Here is a 16473-nt window from a genome sequence, read left to right as displayed (position 1 = left end):
GTCTCATGGCCTCTTCGAGTGCGAATAGGCGGTGATGGTGATGATGGGGATGATGGTCTCTTGGTAGCGGATCGTGCGCGATGGATTTGTTGTCGCAAGGTGATGCTATCGAGGTGTGGTTGTCAACAAGTGGGCCGCCCGCAGCAGGTAAACATTGGCGATCGCGTCAACTAGGTTGATCCATGCAGCGTGGGAACCTTGTTCGCGGGCTACACTCGAAGGATCCGTGAGTCACCAAACAAGCGATGGCTGAAACTTAAACACAAAAAAAAAAAAAAAAAAAAGCAGCAGCAAAGTATGTACAGGATGCGAGCAAATTTGCAGGCGCAAGAACTGAGGTGGCCTGGTGGCCATGGGGTCGCAGGAAGCGGTCAAGGCGGCGTGGCATTCTCGGAGGAAACCCCCGTCCCCACCTCAGGTCCCCGAGTTCCGTGTATCCATTTTTAGACGCGCTCAGACTCCAAAGCCTGAGCGAGTCTGAGCACTGGACTGGAGCTCTGAGACGCGTCGCCCTTAAGGTTTCACACTGCCCACCCCGCTTTGGCGTTCTCCCCCACTGCCAGTAAACAGAGTGAGGGGCATCTCCAGGTCACAGGATTTCGTGCGAATAATACTCGACCTCCAAACACATCAACCACCATACCATCAACCGCCATGCACTGAGCCACGGCAGGCAGTCGACCTGCCCTTCCCCCCCCATCCCGCAATCAACATGTCCAGCCAGGAGAAGGGCATCCCCCTCCATAATGTCCCCGACAACGCCGGCTACCGCCTCATCGAGCTCCCCCCGGAACTCCAGTCCCTCCTCGAGTCCGAGGCACCCCCGGTGTATGCCTCCATATCCCCCCCCCCCCAAAAGAACCTGCACTCCCAAAGCATTCACTGACGGCAACATTCAGCCTGACACTCGAGTCTTCCGACACGGCCGCCCTGCTCCGGACCCCCAACAAGATCTACGCCCTCCGCCAGAAGAACACCTCCAACGGCCTCATCCTGCTCAAGCCGCACACCCCCGACTCTTCCACGCCCGAACTGGGGCTGGCAGCCTTTTCCACCATCCACGAGACGGTCGAGCTCCAGGCCGTCTCCGAAGCTTCTCTCGGTGGGCCCGACGGGAAGCCTGCCTCCGCCAAGGGAAAATGGCATGAGCGGTTCGGCAGGAACAGGTAGCCGACATATCTCACAGGCAAAAAGTGCATATTTTATCTATAGGAGGTGATCTTGGGTGAGAACAGTTCATGATAGGGTTCTTCTTCCCGTCGACTTCTGATATACGACAGGCAACATATGGCTAGATCCCCCGCCCAATGGATTCGGCAGATATTACCAAGATTCAGAGATTCCCCGGTTCAGTACCGAACCGATAGCAGAAACCAAAAGATGCCACTCTAATTACAATGCAAAGTTTCTCTCATCACGCCCGCTAACGCCTGTATAATGCCCACATGCAGTTTATCCCCATATGGCGGGAACGAGTTGAAATCAAGCGCTATATCTCCCTCTTCTTACGTTGAGACCCATCATCATAAGAGGACCCCTTCCTCCTATGCCGTTCTCGAGCCGTTCACATTCCCACCGGTAGCGCCTCTCTGACCACCACCGCCAACCTGCACTGGGGATCCAAAGTCTGGGCGCCTCGCTCCCGGTACGAATGGTGTATTCGTACCTGGAATGAACTCGTTCATTCTCCGAGTCGCCCTTTCGTCTTGACCACCACCAGCCCCGTCTGCAGGTCCACCGTTCTGTCCCCTTACTCCCCGCACGAGCCGAGCCCCCCTATTGTGGACGAAGTCCGATATCCTCTGCGTCGCCGCTCCAATGTGCAGCTGCGCAGCCGTGCGCATCCCGCCCGCGGCCATGTTCTGGTTCTCATTCACGTACATGTGCATTTGAGCGTTGAACACCCGGCGCTGCTCCCGCGTAGGGGCCGCGCCTCTTGCGACTTCATCCAGCAGTCCGCCAGCACCACCGCCTTGCGCCCCCTCATGTCCGAGGCCAAACGGCAATTCCTGTGGCTGGAGTTGGATGCCCGCGTATGCACCGGCGCCATGTTGGTGGGACCAGTGAGCACCGCCTGTCTCCTGTCCCTCATTGTTGCCTGGCCTACCCTGAACGTTCTGCGGTTGCTGGTATATGTTTGCCTGGGCCGCGGCAAATGGATCTCCCTGAGGGCCCGCGTGGTTTAATCCAAGGGGATGAGGAATGTCATTTTGTCCTTGAGGCTGTGGCGGGAACCACCCAGGCCAGATAGGCCTGTGGTCTGGCGGATAGAACGGCTGAATTGGCTGGGCTTGCTGGGCCACCCCGGGGGGGTATTCCAGAAAAGGTGGGAATTCGGGACCGCCAAATACATTCTGCTCACCTCCCCAAGCGTTCGGTGCCGGGCCGCCTACCATAAAGTCCCCAAAGTGCCAGAAGTCCTGGTGGGGGACGGGTATCGGGTCCCTAGCACACTCTATAGTAGGCCCGAAGGCTTCCTTTTCATCAAACTGCCCATTAAGGGCTTGTTCTCCCCGCCCTCGAAGTCGTGCCCGCACTCGTTCTTTTGCTCGTGCTAGTCCTTGCAATTGTCCCTCGGCTGTCCCCTGGGCTGGTCCTTGGGCACGCCCCTGTCCTACTACTGGTGCCGGCACTCCAGCGGCGACCGGTACGGCTCCTTTCACTGGCGCCGACCCTGGTGCTCGTGGTACTGCTTCTACTGCTGGTGGTGTTTGTGGTGCTGGTGCTGGTGCTGGTGCTGGTGCTGGTGCTGGTGCTGGTGCTGGTGCTGGTGCTGGTGCTGGTGCTGGTGCTGGTGCTGGTGGTTGTTGCTCTCGTTGCCGTGGTTGATAGGGAGGGCGAAGTCCTCTGTCCATAAAGCGCAAATGAGGAGCACGTTGGCCCCGTTCAGCATGTGGAGGTGCGACGCCTCGTCGAAGTGCCATGGCCTCCAAACGGGCAGCAGCAATGTTATCCCTGAACCGCTCTCTTCGCTCTGGAAGGGGATTATAGCCATCTGGGTTGTGCCGGATAGTGCGTATCCGACGGGCCCTGTCATCGGCGGTCACTCTGTCCGACATCTTGATCGCGAGGCGCTCCTCGTCGACTTCTGGATTCTTCTCAACGACCGACTTTTTCGCCGCTTCCTCGGCCGCCTTGACCTCCTGGTCGTGACGGTCGAAGGTGTCATATAGTGGGCAATGGGACGGGCCATTGCCTCTATTCTCAAAGTGGCTGTAGTCGCAAGACTTGGAGCAGATGTAGCACTGGGTGTTTCTGCACCCCACTCGGGGGCAGGTCATCTTGTTGCACCCGTATTCTTTGACGAATGGCACCCGGCCTGCTACATATTCAGCAATCTGGGAAGATTCCGGACAGAGTCGGCGCAGAAAAACACCAACTTACACTTGTTGCACATGCGGATCAGGGCCTCCGACATGGCCTCCTCGATCTCCCTCCTGGCCGAATACCCGTTCTCCAGGGCCGCTTCGGCACACGTCTTGGGAAGGTGGGAATCTTTGCGGCAGAGGCGGCAGGTCATCTTGCCGCATTTTGGGTCCATGCACACAAACACCTTGTTCTCTTCAACGGGGGGGTACTCGGCCGCAAAGTCGCACGCGGGGCATTTCTCAAGATTCTCCAGCTGTGCCAGCCGCAGCATGGCTTCACACTCGATGCGGTCCAGGGCGGCGGTGAGCTTCTGGTCCAAGAACCTGGAGCGTTGTGCATGCGTGAAGGTGCCGAGGCAGCTTGTCATAGACATGCAGCGGAGCTCGTACCTGGACATTCCGATTTCCGTCTCAGCATTCATGCGTGCACACTTGATGCAGAAGGTCTGGGAAGTTACTGGTCAGAGAATTACACCGACGGGAAGTTGTGATGGGCTTACATGCTCCTCTTCGCCATTGCAATGGACCATCCGGTGATCCGGGTAGTCGATAAAGCAACACTGGCATTCGCTCACCTCGCCCCTTTCTTCGGCTTCCCTGTCGATCCTCTTCTCCTCCTCCTCCATCTCCCTTTCCATTGATCTTTTTCGGTCCCTTGAAGCTCGGATAGCCCGGGCGGCCTGCAGTTCCTCAAAGAACTCCCTGAGCTTAGCGTGGGTGTTCTGCTTGAAGCGATCGATTATGGCAGCCAATTCTTGCCTGTGACGAGACGATATGCGCGGGATATTCTTCTGTTCGAATCTCATCCGCCAGGGCTTCTGTTCAGTGTCGTTCCATGTGAAAATGATTCTTTCCAGGGCCAGGTACGTGGGGAGGAGCAGATGGTTATGCCGGCCCAAAAGATTCCGGATGTTTTCGACGGGGACAAAGGGGAAATCTCGCAGTATCAGCTTCGTACTATGGAGGTTTCTCAGCATGGTTAGCATTATATGATTAGAAGAGACCTAAAGAGAAGCTGTATATGTTGTTGTAGTCATGCGTGTCATATACACCATAATGATAGCCTTCAGCCATCAGCCAGCCGTGGGCAGGTAAGCCGAGCCGTAAGAGGCGGTGGGAGGCGGAATTGACCAATAATTGTACAGGGAATAATGAATAGTACAAAACTGCAACAGATGGTAAAGTACAGAGGACACTCACGCGAGAGAGATATGGGCTTCCGTTACATCCATGGCCCTACGTCGCGGATTGTCGTACTTGTGCTTGAGTTGAGTCATGGCTTCGTCGGCTTCGGCGTCACTATCGTCGTCGTCAGATTCTTCGTCTCGCTTTCTCTTTTTGGCAGACTGTGGTGATTTGGCGTAGGGACGGCCGGCCTCTTCCTCGTCCACAATGTGGTTTATCGTCGCGGTGGCATCGTAGGAGTGCTGGGCAGCAACTTTCCGTAGGTAGTCCGGAGCAATGTTTGGAAACATGGCGGCCACTTCGATTGTGCAAAGCTTGGCATCGTCATGCGGTGGATGGGCCATCTTGTCCCGGCGGGTTCCTCGTGCCATGCGAAAGGCGACGATGCGAAGCCTCCGGCTGATCCACGATAGAGCACGAGGCCACCTAGCCCGAGGGAATGCTTCTTGACCTGGATGGGATGATAACCTCTCATTGGGCTTTTCCGAATATATCGAGTTAGCCCCAATATCCTTTTGGTTACCTGTTGAAGACATCACATGGTAAAGCTTGACGTTGGGATGCCAGTGATAAGGGTGCGCAGCCTGGCAAGGTCCGAAAACAGTCGAGACCTAACTAGATGCGCGTGGAAAGTGTGCATGCAAGAATTAAAAGGACTTCCACGCACGAGACTACAATAAATCCCATAATACCGGAACAGTGAATTCAAGTCGCAGAGCTGGAGAGAATTCCGCTCTCAGTGACGGGCGGGAGATGGGCTGCCAGACAGCTGGTGACACTGTCCGGCCCCTCGGGGCTTGGCTTGGATGCACAGGGTAGCGGACAGTGAATGAGTGACGCAGCTTTCATGTGCCCGGCGGGGACGACAGATTGATGGCAATGGAATTGTAGGCTCACCTGACGCCACGTGCCTTTTTATCTAACCTTCTAACCTTGAGAAGTGTTGAGATAGAGAGTTGGAGACGTCGAGTGGGTTCGAGATGAATGGATGTGCGGGGGGATCAGCCCACCTCAGGGGCCTGGACCGGCGCTGCGAGCGGTGGTATGATTGCTGTATGTTTCTGGGCCAGCAAAGACCGAGCGCAGGCTCGTATTCGGTATATCACGATTGCATGGCCGTCTGGACAACATACGGGCGCCGGTGGAGGCTGAGAGGCTTGGGAAGGCTGGCAGGGCTGGGAGGCGGCTGGCCAGGATTGAATTCTACCGTAGCTGGGAGCCCGCGACAGGGGATTCCGGTGGGTGACTGTGTGAGCGTCGTCATGGACCGGATCGCTGTCTGGCCTGCTCCTGTCCAGGACCCATCGCCGGTGCCAAATAGATAGTTTCGGGTGGTGAGGCCAAGCGACGAGGCCAAGCGATGGATGAGGAGGAGCAGGAGATGGATGTAACGGGGACGACGTTGATTTAAGGACGGGGCCTTGAATGAAGGCGGGCAGGCAGGTCACAGGTGGACAGGATTCGCAGGAAGGTGGGTTAACAGGTGGGTAGGCAGGTGCGCGGCACAGCGGCAACCCGCCCCTAATAATGTAGCAGTAGTGTGGGCGGACTGGACTGACTGGTCAACTGCACCCAAACATATGTGGTAATGATGCTACCAACAATTATCATGCGCCAACACATTTTCACCAAACGCCGATTCCTTGCACCCGACGGGTGCAGGCTCCTCATCATCGCCAGAAAGAAGTGGAAAAATACGATTGCGCAAATGCCCCACGCCGGTTTCTGGCATTGCTTGCTTTGTACTCCGTAGCTAGCGCGCCATCCCCGTAGGTACCTGCCCACCGGGCCACATGCTCCCATCGACGACCGAGAAATTGGAGATATAGTAATCGCCCATATCCACATCGGCACGCCGGCATCTGGTAGAACACAGAGTCCAGAGCTCCGTTCCGGGCCCGGGGCGGAGACACCAGGCATGGCGTCGGGACGGCCTGGGACGCCTGTTGCCGCCGATGGGCCGCCGAAGCTTTCCCAAAATGGAAATCCTGATATGTCACTGTCCTCCTCTGATGGGCCCAGACACCAAGCTAAAGAGAAGCTCAAATTAGGCCCCCCCTGCCAGCTGATACTATTCCATTGGATATTTACCGTGTTTCAGATAGTATCTTCACATCGTCCAGGCTATGCTGCACCTGCTCCAAGTTTATCCAGGCTGCCATCCCCCCGGGGGGAAGGGGGGGAGGAAAAAGGGGGGGGAATCACATCACCAACCCCCTACCCCTAGTTAGTCGACAGTTTCCTCCGACGCAACCGCCTCCTCCGGCTCAACCGCCTCCTCCGACTCAGCCGTCTCCTCCGAATCAACCGCCTCCTCCAACGTATCGTCCTCTCCGACTGTCCAGCAACGAACCGCCTGATTCTTCCAGTCCTGTCCTGCAACTGTCGCGTCTCCCACCGTGAAGTGAATAGAGCACCCAGGTTGCGTCATCCATGACCAGGCGTGTATGTAGAAATCCCAGGCTATCCGCCTGTCGCGAAAAAGCCCCTCCCTCTCCATCATGTCCTGACAGTGGGCCTTTTTCTTCTCGTGGAGGCTGAATCCCAGCTTCCGCTTCCGGGACTGGAACCACTCCTGATGGTCCTTGTCGGCCATGGAGATGCCTAGGTCGCACTGCAGCCGCTTCGGAGGTAGCAGCTTGCGATCGGCCGACCTCATGACCCGTAGCCAGACTTCCTCCGTGTCGAAGCGCGAGTACCCGCCTATATGGAAGTGCACCACGAGGGTCTTCAGTGATGGAAAAGCTCTCATAGCCCATAGCTCACCGTCCCAATCAAATGCGTTCTCCGGGTTTGAGTTGTACCCGTACGATAGCCGGACATCGGCGATGTGGTGCTGGTTCAGGAGTGGGAACGGCAGGAATAACCGCCCCTCCAGGTAATCATGATCGCCATCAGCATATCGATCTGCAAGATATTTGTTTTCCCCGTAGAGGATGGGCGTGCCCTCCCTGTTTATTTGCGAGCATGTGGCGAGAATCTGGGGCCATACATCCTCTGGGCCGTTATCGTCATCGCTGCCGGTGATGAGAAAGAATAAATGATCCTCAATGGAATATATGGGGATGTAGTCTCCTGCGAGTAGGAGCTCGCGATATATCTCGAGCCGGAGTTCCAGTGGGATGTCGAGAAGCGATAGGGGGGGCTTGCGGCCCGGTATCTGAAGACGAACAGGGTCGTCGGCTACCGATAGCACAGTCTCGCTCATTTTCCGAGCGGCTCGATGTTTGTGCGGGCTTTCAAGTTGATGACGGCACGCCACCGCCTTTTGGTGCGGAGATTAAAAGATCAGCCACCCGTTATTTTAGGCAGCCCTGGAACTGGACGCGCATCTCGTCAAGACGCGTCTGCTGAGTAAGACTGCATCCGCCGTTGGGACAGCTGGATGCCATACATGCAGCTCCTACCAAAGCCATTGCTAGACACTCAGCATGGCAAAGACTGGAGAATCGGAATAGGTTAAGCTTGGGAGTTATCGTCATTTGGTTCATACCTATCGTTTCACTTTTTCGGGTGCAGATGGTACGCTGAAACATTGCTCCTTTGACGTGATATCGGGCCAGAAACCATATTTTCCGATATCTACACGAGTGGTACGGGCGTGAGTGCTACGATGTCTTCTGATCAACGCGGCGAGTCTTGGCTCTGGAAGAGGTGGAATGGCGGATCATGGATGGCGCGAGATGGAGATGCAACCTCGCAACTCGATGTGGTTCTAACAAGCAGATGGAGGCGCTCCAGAAGGCGTCTGCATGTCTAAAAGGCTAGATGTATATGGGGCACGTAGTGATGAAGGGTTGAAAAGTCGATCGACGTTGCCGAGGCAGAACCGAGGAAGGTGATGGGCGGAGACACGTTGACCCCAAACTGAGGACCGAACACGGTCTCTCTCTTCCCGTCTCTCCCGTCTTATCTCCGCACGTTCGGCCAGGCCGGTAAGTACATTAGTACGCAAATAGTTAACTTGAGTCGATTCGACGCCCTTCTTCGTATCTGCAAATCTGTAGCCCCCCTCTTAATCTCCCGCCAAATGCTGAAGCCAAATGGCTTCAACCCATCGGCGGCCTCGAAGAGCCTTGTCGGTATTCTTATGGATATGGCCATCTTGGGATTTGCTGTATGAAATCGGGCTGAGACTTCAGGTTTTCAGGTTGGCAAGCCCGAGAGCCCAACTGCTTCAAGGGTCGCCCGCGACATCGGGACCCGTATTCCCCGATTTAACAACGCTTGAAGACTAAAACCGGTCCTCTGGACCTCATTGGACAGGATTCTTGGCGCGTGCCCAATGTGCTCGATTTGGAGGAGCGGCCGCGTGCCATGGTGATCGCAAATGTTGAGGTGGCATCTGGGCAAGTTTGACTGTCTGACTGCTCATCGCCTTTCAGCCGACTACCAACAGTCTACGTACAGTGCGCTCTTACTCTGTATATGCTAAACAGTCGCATGTGGCGCGCCAGCACGCGAGGAGATTGGTAACCGCCAACTTTGGTAAGGCTAACTTAGGGGGGGGGGGGGGGGACCCATTCCGAATCCGGCGCATGTTGGTCGTTGGGGCGGTTTGCTGCTTCTCCAAGTGGCTGGGACTTGGCATCATACGGCGTACCGGGCAAGTCGAGTCCTTGAAACAAAGTCTGGCACGTCCGGAGTGTCCTGGTACATACACACGGCCGATCAACATGTTGTTACATTATGCGGTCAACCAACTACGGGGCTCGAGAGCGCGCAGCATTTACCCGACCAACAACGCTCCACGGAGACGCCGCATGACAACAAATGACAGTTGCCGAAAAAAAAAGCATTGGAACCCAATCACAGACGAGCCCAGGAATCTTTGGAGCCCCTAGACCCCTTCATCATACCGCCCACAACCCGCTGTGGAGATGAGGCGACCTGCCTTCCAGGGCGCATCCAACTGGTGTCACCCCCCAATCGCATCAAGAGCACGCACTAGTGTCCTCGTCCCAAAGAGTATTGTCCTTCTCGTCTCCTCCTCCGACTCTTCTCTTTCGTCCCGTCCGTCCGCTATTGTGCGAAATCCGCGAGTTGTCGTCCACGGCCATGTGTTCCCAGCCACAATCCATCCCTTCGACCTCCTTGGCCACGGCCCGACGAGCGAACCCCTTTTCGCCCTTCTCTCAACTTGACGGAGCAAAGCCGCCCAGGAGCAGGGAACTAGAGAACTGGGATTCGTTGTTGAGCATACATTCACCCGTGACCCGGTCTGCCCATTTCTGGGGTGTTGCCTTTGGGCGGGATATACCATGTTCTGCTCAAAGCTGCCTGTCCATGCTTGTGTGGTCCCCCATCCCCGTCCGAACATATTGGATTCGTGATTCCTGCTGCATCCGTCGACCCGCCGAGAGGTTGATGCCTGTACGAGTAGACTTGTAGCGAGTCCCGAGAATAGAAACATGTTGCCTTGAAGCAACCGAGAACCGCCCTGTCGCAATGGGGGGATGTGCCGCCTGCTTGGGCAGAATCGAGATGCTTGCCACCAACATGTATACTTTGCCTATGCCTCGTACCCAATCGCTTTCGACGTCTCCCCACGTCCTTGTTAGAGAGATACCTCTGCCGGAGTCTGCACCGCGAGGCCTTCATTGGTGGGCCATGCGTTACAGAGCAGACTTGTCGGGCCCCATCTACAGCCTACAGGTAGCCCTCGTCGGGACGAGATCATCTAAGCCCTCTTCTCGAACAAGTTACTCGGCCGTGAGCTATGCCTAGTCGCCTTCCTCCTGCTTGGCACAGCCCTCCCCCGTCCCAAGATCCCGTACTCGTACCATGGACCAAACAAAACCCACCTACTACGAGGCATGTATGCAATGCCGCCAGAGACGTGCACGGGTAAGAAAACTCCCTCTCTCTTTCTCTCTCCCTGATCCCGAAGTCCCCCAAGCCCATAGAAAACCTTGTCCACAACGGTCGCCACGCCTAAAGAGTTACCAAAGAACAACAGCCACGGCAACCCCGAAAAGTTGGAAGACACTAATGTCGGGTCTTTGAAACCCCTCTTAGTGCGACGGCAAGCAACCCTGCCAACGATGTGTGTATCGAAAAAAGGACTGCTTCTTCGAAGAGCGGCAACGAGACTCCAAGGATGATCTCCGTCGAACCGTTGAGGAGCTGCAGAGCCGGCAGAAGAGGATTGACCTCGTCTTTAAAGCTCTCGCAACCCCGGAGCATGCCGAGACGACCCTGCAGGCTCTGTGGCGCCGCGACTCCCTCGATCAAATCGCCTCGAGACTGATGGCAAGCCTGCCACAAGAGGACTCCGCGCAGGGGAAACTCGCGGGTTCAAGCACTGATGAGTCCAGAAATGTCTCCCCAAACATGCCACAGCAGAAAGACTTCGACCAAGACGTCCTAGATGCACAAAACGCACGACGTGCCCAAGTCCGCGAACCCGCTGAGTCGTCCCGGCGCGATGAAAAGATGAAGGCGAGCCCCTCGACCGCCGACCTCACGCCCGAAAGCGATGCCCGGAGCACGCAGGGCGCCGCAAGAGGCGGGAACACGCACCACGACCACGACGCGGCGGCCCTCGAGATGGCCCTGCGCACCTGGGGCGTCTCCGGACTGACGGCCCAGCAGCTGCGGCGCCTCCTGAGCGTCTTCTTCGAGGGGGGCCAGTACATGGCCTTCCTCAGCGTCGACCGCGATGCCTTCATGCACGACTTCTTGGGCGGCGGCGACGAGTGCTGCTCGCCGGCTCTGGTCCGGGCCGTGCTGTGCCAAGCCTGCCGGGCCGTTGCCGGGTACGACGCGGCTTATTCTTTCCTGGTCAACCTGGGCGACCGGCTCTTTGACGAGTCCAAGTCGGCCCTGGGCAGGATGGCGTCGACGCGGTTCGCCGTCCCGGATGCCCAGGCTTTGGGTCTGCTTGCCTTGCATGAGCTGGGCGCCGGAAGGGAGACGGAGGCCGTGGAACTCGCCGAAAAAGCCGTCGGGAGAATCAACGCGGTTCGGGGGGAGGACGGCGGAGGATGGGCGAAGCCGACGGGATCGGCTAACACGGACGCCGTCCTGCTGGGGATCATAACTCTGGCTCGGTATATACCTCAAGCAACCCCGTGTGCCTCGCCTGCCGGCTAACTCGTGCCCCAAGGGTCCTCCGGATGCTTGTCCGTTGTCTGGCAAGCTGCCGAGTACCCCAACAACTACAAGTCCCCACGACCCGACTATCTGACCTCCTCCAGGACAAGAAGGACTCGTCCCTGGAACAAAGTAAGCACGAAACCAACTCTCCCCTCCACCCCTCGATGGGATACCACAACATGGCAATGAGAGTCTTATGTGTACCGTCTCTCCAGCGCTGGCCTCCCAGGAGGCAACCGACCTGTTAACACGATATATCAAGCCTCTCCCCGCCCTCTGCGCCCAGCTGACGTACGCCGTCTACGTTGCACAATCGAACCCATGGCCCTCGGACGGCGGTGACGACGCTCTTCCACGGGCGTTGAGGGATACCTACGCCGAGTGCCTCTCGCTGTACGAGTCGGTCCTGCGCAGCTCGCAGGACGAGGAAAACAGCCGCCCCGCGGTGCACTTTACGCAGTACTCCTCTCCCCCCGCGATGCGAACAGGGCGCGCAGACTCCCCCTCGAAGAGCATCATGCTAACATCTTTTTGATATATCAAAGCCTCCTCTACCACTTCTGCCTCATGGCCCTCTTCCGACCGTTCTGCCACGTCCGCGCGACCGAGTCCAACATCGACCCGCAGGATATCTGCCTCGAGGCGTCCCAGACCGTCATGATGCTGTCGGCCTCGTACAACGGGCAGATCCTGCCGCGCGTCGCGCCCTGCTTCGTCCCGCTGTTCGTCTACGTGGCGAGCGTCACCGCCGACGCCGCTGCCGCCGTCAAGCTGGACACTGGGGCTAGCAGTAGTAGCGCGAGTGTCCCTGTCTCTGCCACCAGCACGCCCTCGCTGCCTGTGAGGTCGTCTGCTACCAGCGCGAGCAGCGGGTCGACCCGCGGGAGCTTCTCCGGGGCGGCCCCCGTGGCGAGAGCGAGTATTAGTAGCAGCCATGGCCAGGACGGGCTGGCGTCGCCGGTGGGGCAGATCGTGGGCCAGCTGGCAGCCATGGGGGATTTGTTTCCCGTTGCACGCATGGTGAAGGAGCAGTTGGAGGGGCTCCGGGCGCACGAGGAGCCGAGGCGATGACAATAGGAGATGGGGGGAGGGCTGTGTGAACCTCCCCCTTGTGGTATGCCAGGGGGTGTTGGGGCTATTCAGGGGAATGGCTGTGGTGGTTATGATTCAGATCGAGTGGCAATCCAACATGTAGTCACGATGTCACGGGCTTACGAGTTCATGGGGGTCATGGACTCGGTGTAACTTGACTTCAACATCATGTTCCATGTTATTTGATTGGTGGCCTTATAAGCCCCTTACAATACTTTGCGTTATGCTACATGCCTCATGCTACCTCATGGCCCACCTCTAGAGTCTAGACGCATGGCCATAAGGTAGCGCGGCCCGTCGCTCTGCGGGTACAGGTAGGGCGTCCAGATGAAGGAGATGTTCATGACCATGGTGACGATGCCGATGGCCACGGCCTTCTTCTCCTTGGTCTGCCCGCACACGCTGCTGCACCACCCCAGGATGAGCGAGTTGACCGCGTAGGTGCCGATGGTGAAGACCACCATGCTCACGTACCGCCCGGCCGTGTTGAGCGTCGCGCCCGCCGACACGAACCCCACGATGGCCACGGCCTTGGAGGCTGTGATGTGCCACGTGCGCTCGTTGAACTTGCCCGACATCCACGACACGAGGATGGTCGACACGCCGGCGATGAGGTACGGCGGGCAGGTCAGCACCAGGGTGACCGTCTCGCCAAAGCCGAGCGTCTGGACCACGGTGGGGAACTGGGGGGGTCATGTTAGAGGGCGGGCTGAAAGGGATGTAGAAAAGTGGAGAGAGGGGGGGGGGACGCACAAAGTTCTTGAAGCCGTTGGCCGCCAGGTGCATGTGCGCCATCCCGGCAAAGATCCAGACCAGCGGGTCCCTCGCAGCCTGCTTGAGGCCGGCCATGGTGCTGGTCTCGCCCGTGTTCTCGGTCGTGTCGAGCTCGATGCGGTTGTAGGCCAGATCGCGCTCGTCCTGGGTGAGCCACCGGGTGGTGCGGGGCGTGTCGGGGAGGATAAAGTATCCGGCCAGGGCGATGACGAACGTCACGACGCCCCTAAGTACCCGTGTGTCAGTTCCATGCATGAGTCGCGGTGGGGAGTGGAGGGCACGTACTGGAGGATGAAGAGCCATTGCCAGCCGGCCAACCCAGCTGCTCCGTCCATGCCGTGGAAGATGCCAGCGGCGATGAGACCGGCAAAGGCCGTGGCCAGGATGTTGCCCGTGTAGAGGATGGCAATGCGGGTGGCAACCTCCTTTCTGGTGTAGAAGAGGGAGAGGGTGTAGACGGCACCGGGGTAGAAGGGCGCCTCAGTGACACCGAGGAAGAAGCGTGTGAGGAGGAGCCCAATATAGTTGGAGGACACAGCCGTAAGGGCTGACACGATCGCCCACAGCATCATCATGATGCCCTAGATAAATAGTTGGCATAACTTGATATCATCCCCAAGTAGGGGGCGGATCTCACCATGTAGCGACTCGGTCTGGTGCGAGTGAGGAACATGTTGGACGGCACCTGGCCCAGCACGTAGCCCACAAACAGGATAGAGACGCACGTCTGGTACTGCGAGCCCTTGAGCTTGAGGTCATCCTCGAGTGTGTTGATGCGGGCCAGCGCGATGGCGTTGCGGTCCAGGTAGTTGAGCCAGTACATGCTCCACAGCATGGGCTGCAACATGTCAGTCACTTGGGCCTAGTGGTCTATGGGGGATCTCATACCATGATCCACCTGTCCAGCTTCCTGACGAGGGCAATCTCCTTGGGGTCTGTCTTCTCGTGGGCACCGGAGTAGTCAATCTTGCCGACCTGGGGAATGGGCTTCTCCACCGTCTCGGCAAAGGCATCATCCGTGCTCTTGGTGCGCTGCAGGCGGAGTTCATTGTCTGTGGTGGTGGTGACGGCCGCCATGACTTCAACTAGATGCTCCCGCCCAGGAGAAAAGGATAGACAAGGGAAGGAAGGGACAGGATCGAGACGAGTGTCGCCCGGGGGAGTCTGGGGTGGCACTGGGAAGAGTCGATGGAGACGGACTCGGACAACGACTCGAGTGGGTTCTTATAGTCCTGATCATGTATGCCCACCTCCGCAAAAAGAGGCCCCTCCACCTGGGTTTCCACCAGCTCAGATCAGCTTTACTATGGGGATTATCCCTGTTCTCTGGGGAATGTCGGAGACGTGGAGCCTACTACTGTCTGGAGTAACTGTACGGATAAGCAGCGAAGAGACTGGCTACCGAGAACGCAACATGGACATCTGGGCAACCCTTCTTCCAGGGTTTGGCCCAGCGGTATGCCGCACATCATCTTCGGCTGTTTATTCGGAGGATTTGAAGAATGGTGGGAGCGGGCGAGCAGGCTGGCGATGAACCCCATGTTCTGAGGGGTTCTGTTTGGCAGTTGACGACACCTCCCGAGTCCTGGTTGCCCTCCACTAGATACATAGACTCGGTTCAATATTGCCCTATGCTCGTCTGGCGAAGAGGTACATAGTATGCAGAGATGGGACTGGGGGTTGTCTGTTCCTTGGCACCTGGCACCCACCCGAGCACAGTAGCGAATGCCAGGTGCCTGTTGTGCTGGCAGTGCAGGATGGATGAAAAGACAGCATAGATGATAGCAGTACGGCGGCAGGGAATGTTCCAACTTGGGAGACTCGGGGAGTCAGGATCGTCGCTGCGCCAAGAAACACGCTTGACGGTGTTGGCTCTAGCTCTGCGCACAGGCGCCCACCAAAGGGTCGTCGAGATAACTCTACTTTTAACCTTGTTTGGTGGATTTCGAGTCGTTCTGGAATCTGGACTCCCCATTCTCTGGGTTGGAGACGCCAATAATACTACCTAGTTAAATCCCTCTTGACGCTTGGCAGATCCCCTCTCCCCCTCCTCCTCCTCCTCCTCCTCCCCTCCTCCTCTCCCTCCTCCCCCTTTCTCACCATTCCATTCCCCGTCTATCCCCAAATCCACCGCGCTTGGGTCATCCAGCCACTCAAATACCATCTCGTCAACCCATGATGCTCCCATTCGTGCGGGGAGCCCGCATGTACGATGTCTACCCGCCTTGTCTGTTCCCTTGTTCGCCATGACCTTCCCCTCTGGCCCCTGCGCCCAAGCAGCCTCCTGTTCCGTGTCTGCATTTCTTGCGTGGCCAAGGCCATGACGTTGAGAAGAAGCCCACCATCCTTCTGCTTCCCCCGCACCGGTCGTCAGATCTAGGGGTTGCAAGTTTAGAACTTGACTATGGGCTCACCATTGTCGTTGTCGTGATCTGTGCGTCATACCTGGGGCACTTCATCGTTCCTGATTCCATCCTCTCTTCTCCGCTAACCTTCTGAGCCGCCATCCCGTCCTTCTCCTCCGTCGCATCGACATTTCTAGCTGCTCCGCTATTGTCTCCCCCAACGAAACGGCCCCACGTTGTGCCATGCCCATAATATGATCCATCGACTCTGCCTCCGCCCTCTGTTCCAGACCCCAGATCATCCCGCATTATTTTTTCCAAATCCCCCCAGCCTCACTCCGTGCTTATTCACTGGGTCTCCCGCTGTTGTCTCATATGTCCATGCCGTCTCCAGACGATGGTATCATCACGGTGCTACTGGTAGTACTCGGGTGTACGTAGGTACCTAATAAGCAGCTACCCTCGCCCTCTGCCCTCAGGGTCCGCCGTGTAATGCACTGCGCCCCCTTGCGCGGCAACGGCAAGCTCCTTGGCGGCCTTCTAGTCCTCGTCGAGAAACTTGGCATCCCACTTAAATCAATCTCCAACAATCGACAGCCCTAGCCTAGCTC

At 57.4% G+C, this 16473-nt stretch overlaps 5 protein-coding genes across 5 annotated transcripts; 2 read left to right on the top strand and 3 right to left on the bottom strand.

Annotated features, from left to right (window-relative positions):
• Nucleotides 1-712: 712 nt before the first annotated feature.
• Nucleotides 713-1170, top strand: ACO1O0_003122 (uncharacterized protein; the record flags this gene model as incomplete). Its single annotated transcript, XM_083192581.1, has 2 exons — nt 713-828; nt 900-1170. 2 exons carry the CDS (start codon nt 713-715, stop codon nt 1168-1170), a joined length of 387 nt encoding a protein of 128 aa, XP_083051638.1.
• Nucleotides 1171-1544: 374 nt separating this feature from the next.
• On the bottom strand, nt 1545-4924 carry ACO1O0_003121 (uncharacterized protein; the record flags this gene model as incomplete). Its single annotated transcript, XM_083192580.1, has 6 exons — nt 1545-2253; nt 2700-2927; nt 2962-3319; nt 3385-3814; nt 3869-4325; nt 4626-4924. The coding sequence occupies 6 exons, from the start codon at nt 4922-4924 to the stop codon at nt 1545-1547; spliced, it is 2481 nt and encodes an 826-aa protein (XP_083051637.1).
• A 1856-nt stretch (nt 4925-6780) lies between these two features.
• On the bottom strand, nt 6781-7761 carry ACO1O0_003120 (uncharacterized protein; the record flags this gene model as incomplete). Its single annotated transcript, XM_083192579.1, has 1 exon — nt 6781-7761. The coding sequence occupies one exon, from the start codon at nt 7759-7761 to the stop codon at nt 6781-6783; it is 981 nt and encodes a 326-aa protein (XP_083051636.1).
• A 2836-nt stretch (nt 7762-10597) lies between these two features.
• Nucleotides 10598-12722, top strand: ACO1O0_003119 (fungal specific transcription factor domain-containing protein; the record flags this gene model as incomplete). The annotated part of the gene is given in 5 exon segments (XM_083192578.1): nt 10598-10603; nt 10617-11516; nt 11753-11780; nt 11867-12110; nt 12197-12722. 5 exon segments carry the CDS (start codon nt 10598-10600, stop codon nt 12720-12722), a joined length of 1704 nt encoding a protein of 567 aa, XP_083051635.1.
• Nucleotides 12723-12988: 266 nt separating this feature from the next.
• On the bottom strand, nt 12989-14594 carry ACO1O0_003118 (major facilitator superfamily domain-containing protein; the record flags this gene model as incomplete). The annotated part of the gene is made up of 5 exons (XM_083192577.1): nt 12989-13426; nt 13497-13743; nt 13803-14098; nt 14155-14355; nt 14406-14594. 5 exons carry the CDS (start codon nt 14592-14594, stop codon nt 12989-12991), a joined length of 1371 nt encoding a protein of 456 aa, XP_083051634.1.
• Nucleotides 14595-16473: the final 1879 nt, after the last annotated feature.

Source organism: Amphichorda felina, assembly GCF_050947745.1.
Source record: "Amphichorda felina strain 45539 chromosome Unknown scaffold_3, whole genome shotgun sequence".
NCBI lineage: Eukaryota > Fungi > Ascomycota > Sordariomycetes > Hypocreales > Bionectriaceae > Amphichorda > Amphichorda felina.
The sequence above is the reverse complement of the archived record's forward strand: the minus strand, read 5'-3'. Positions and strand labels throughout refer to the sequence as shown.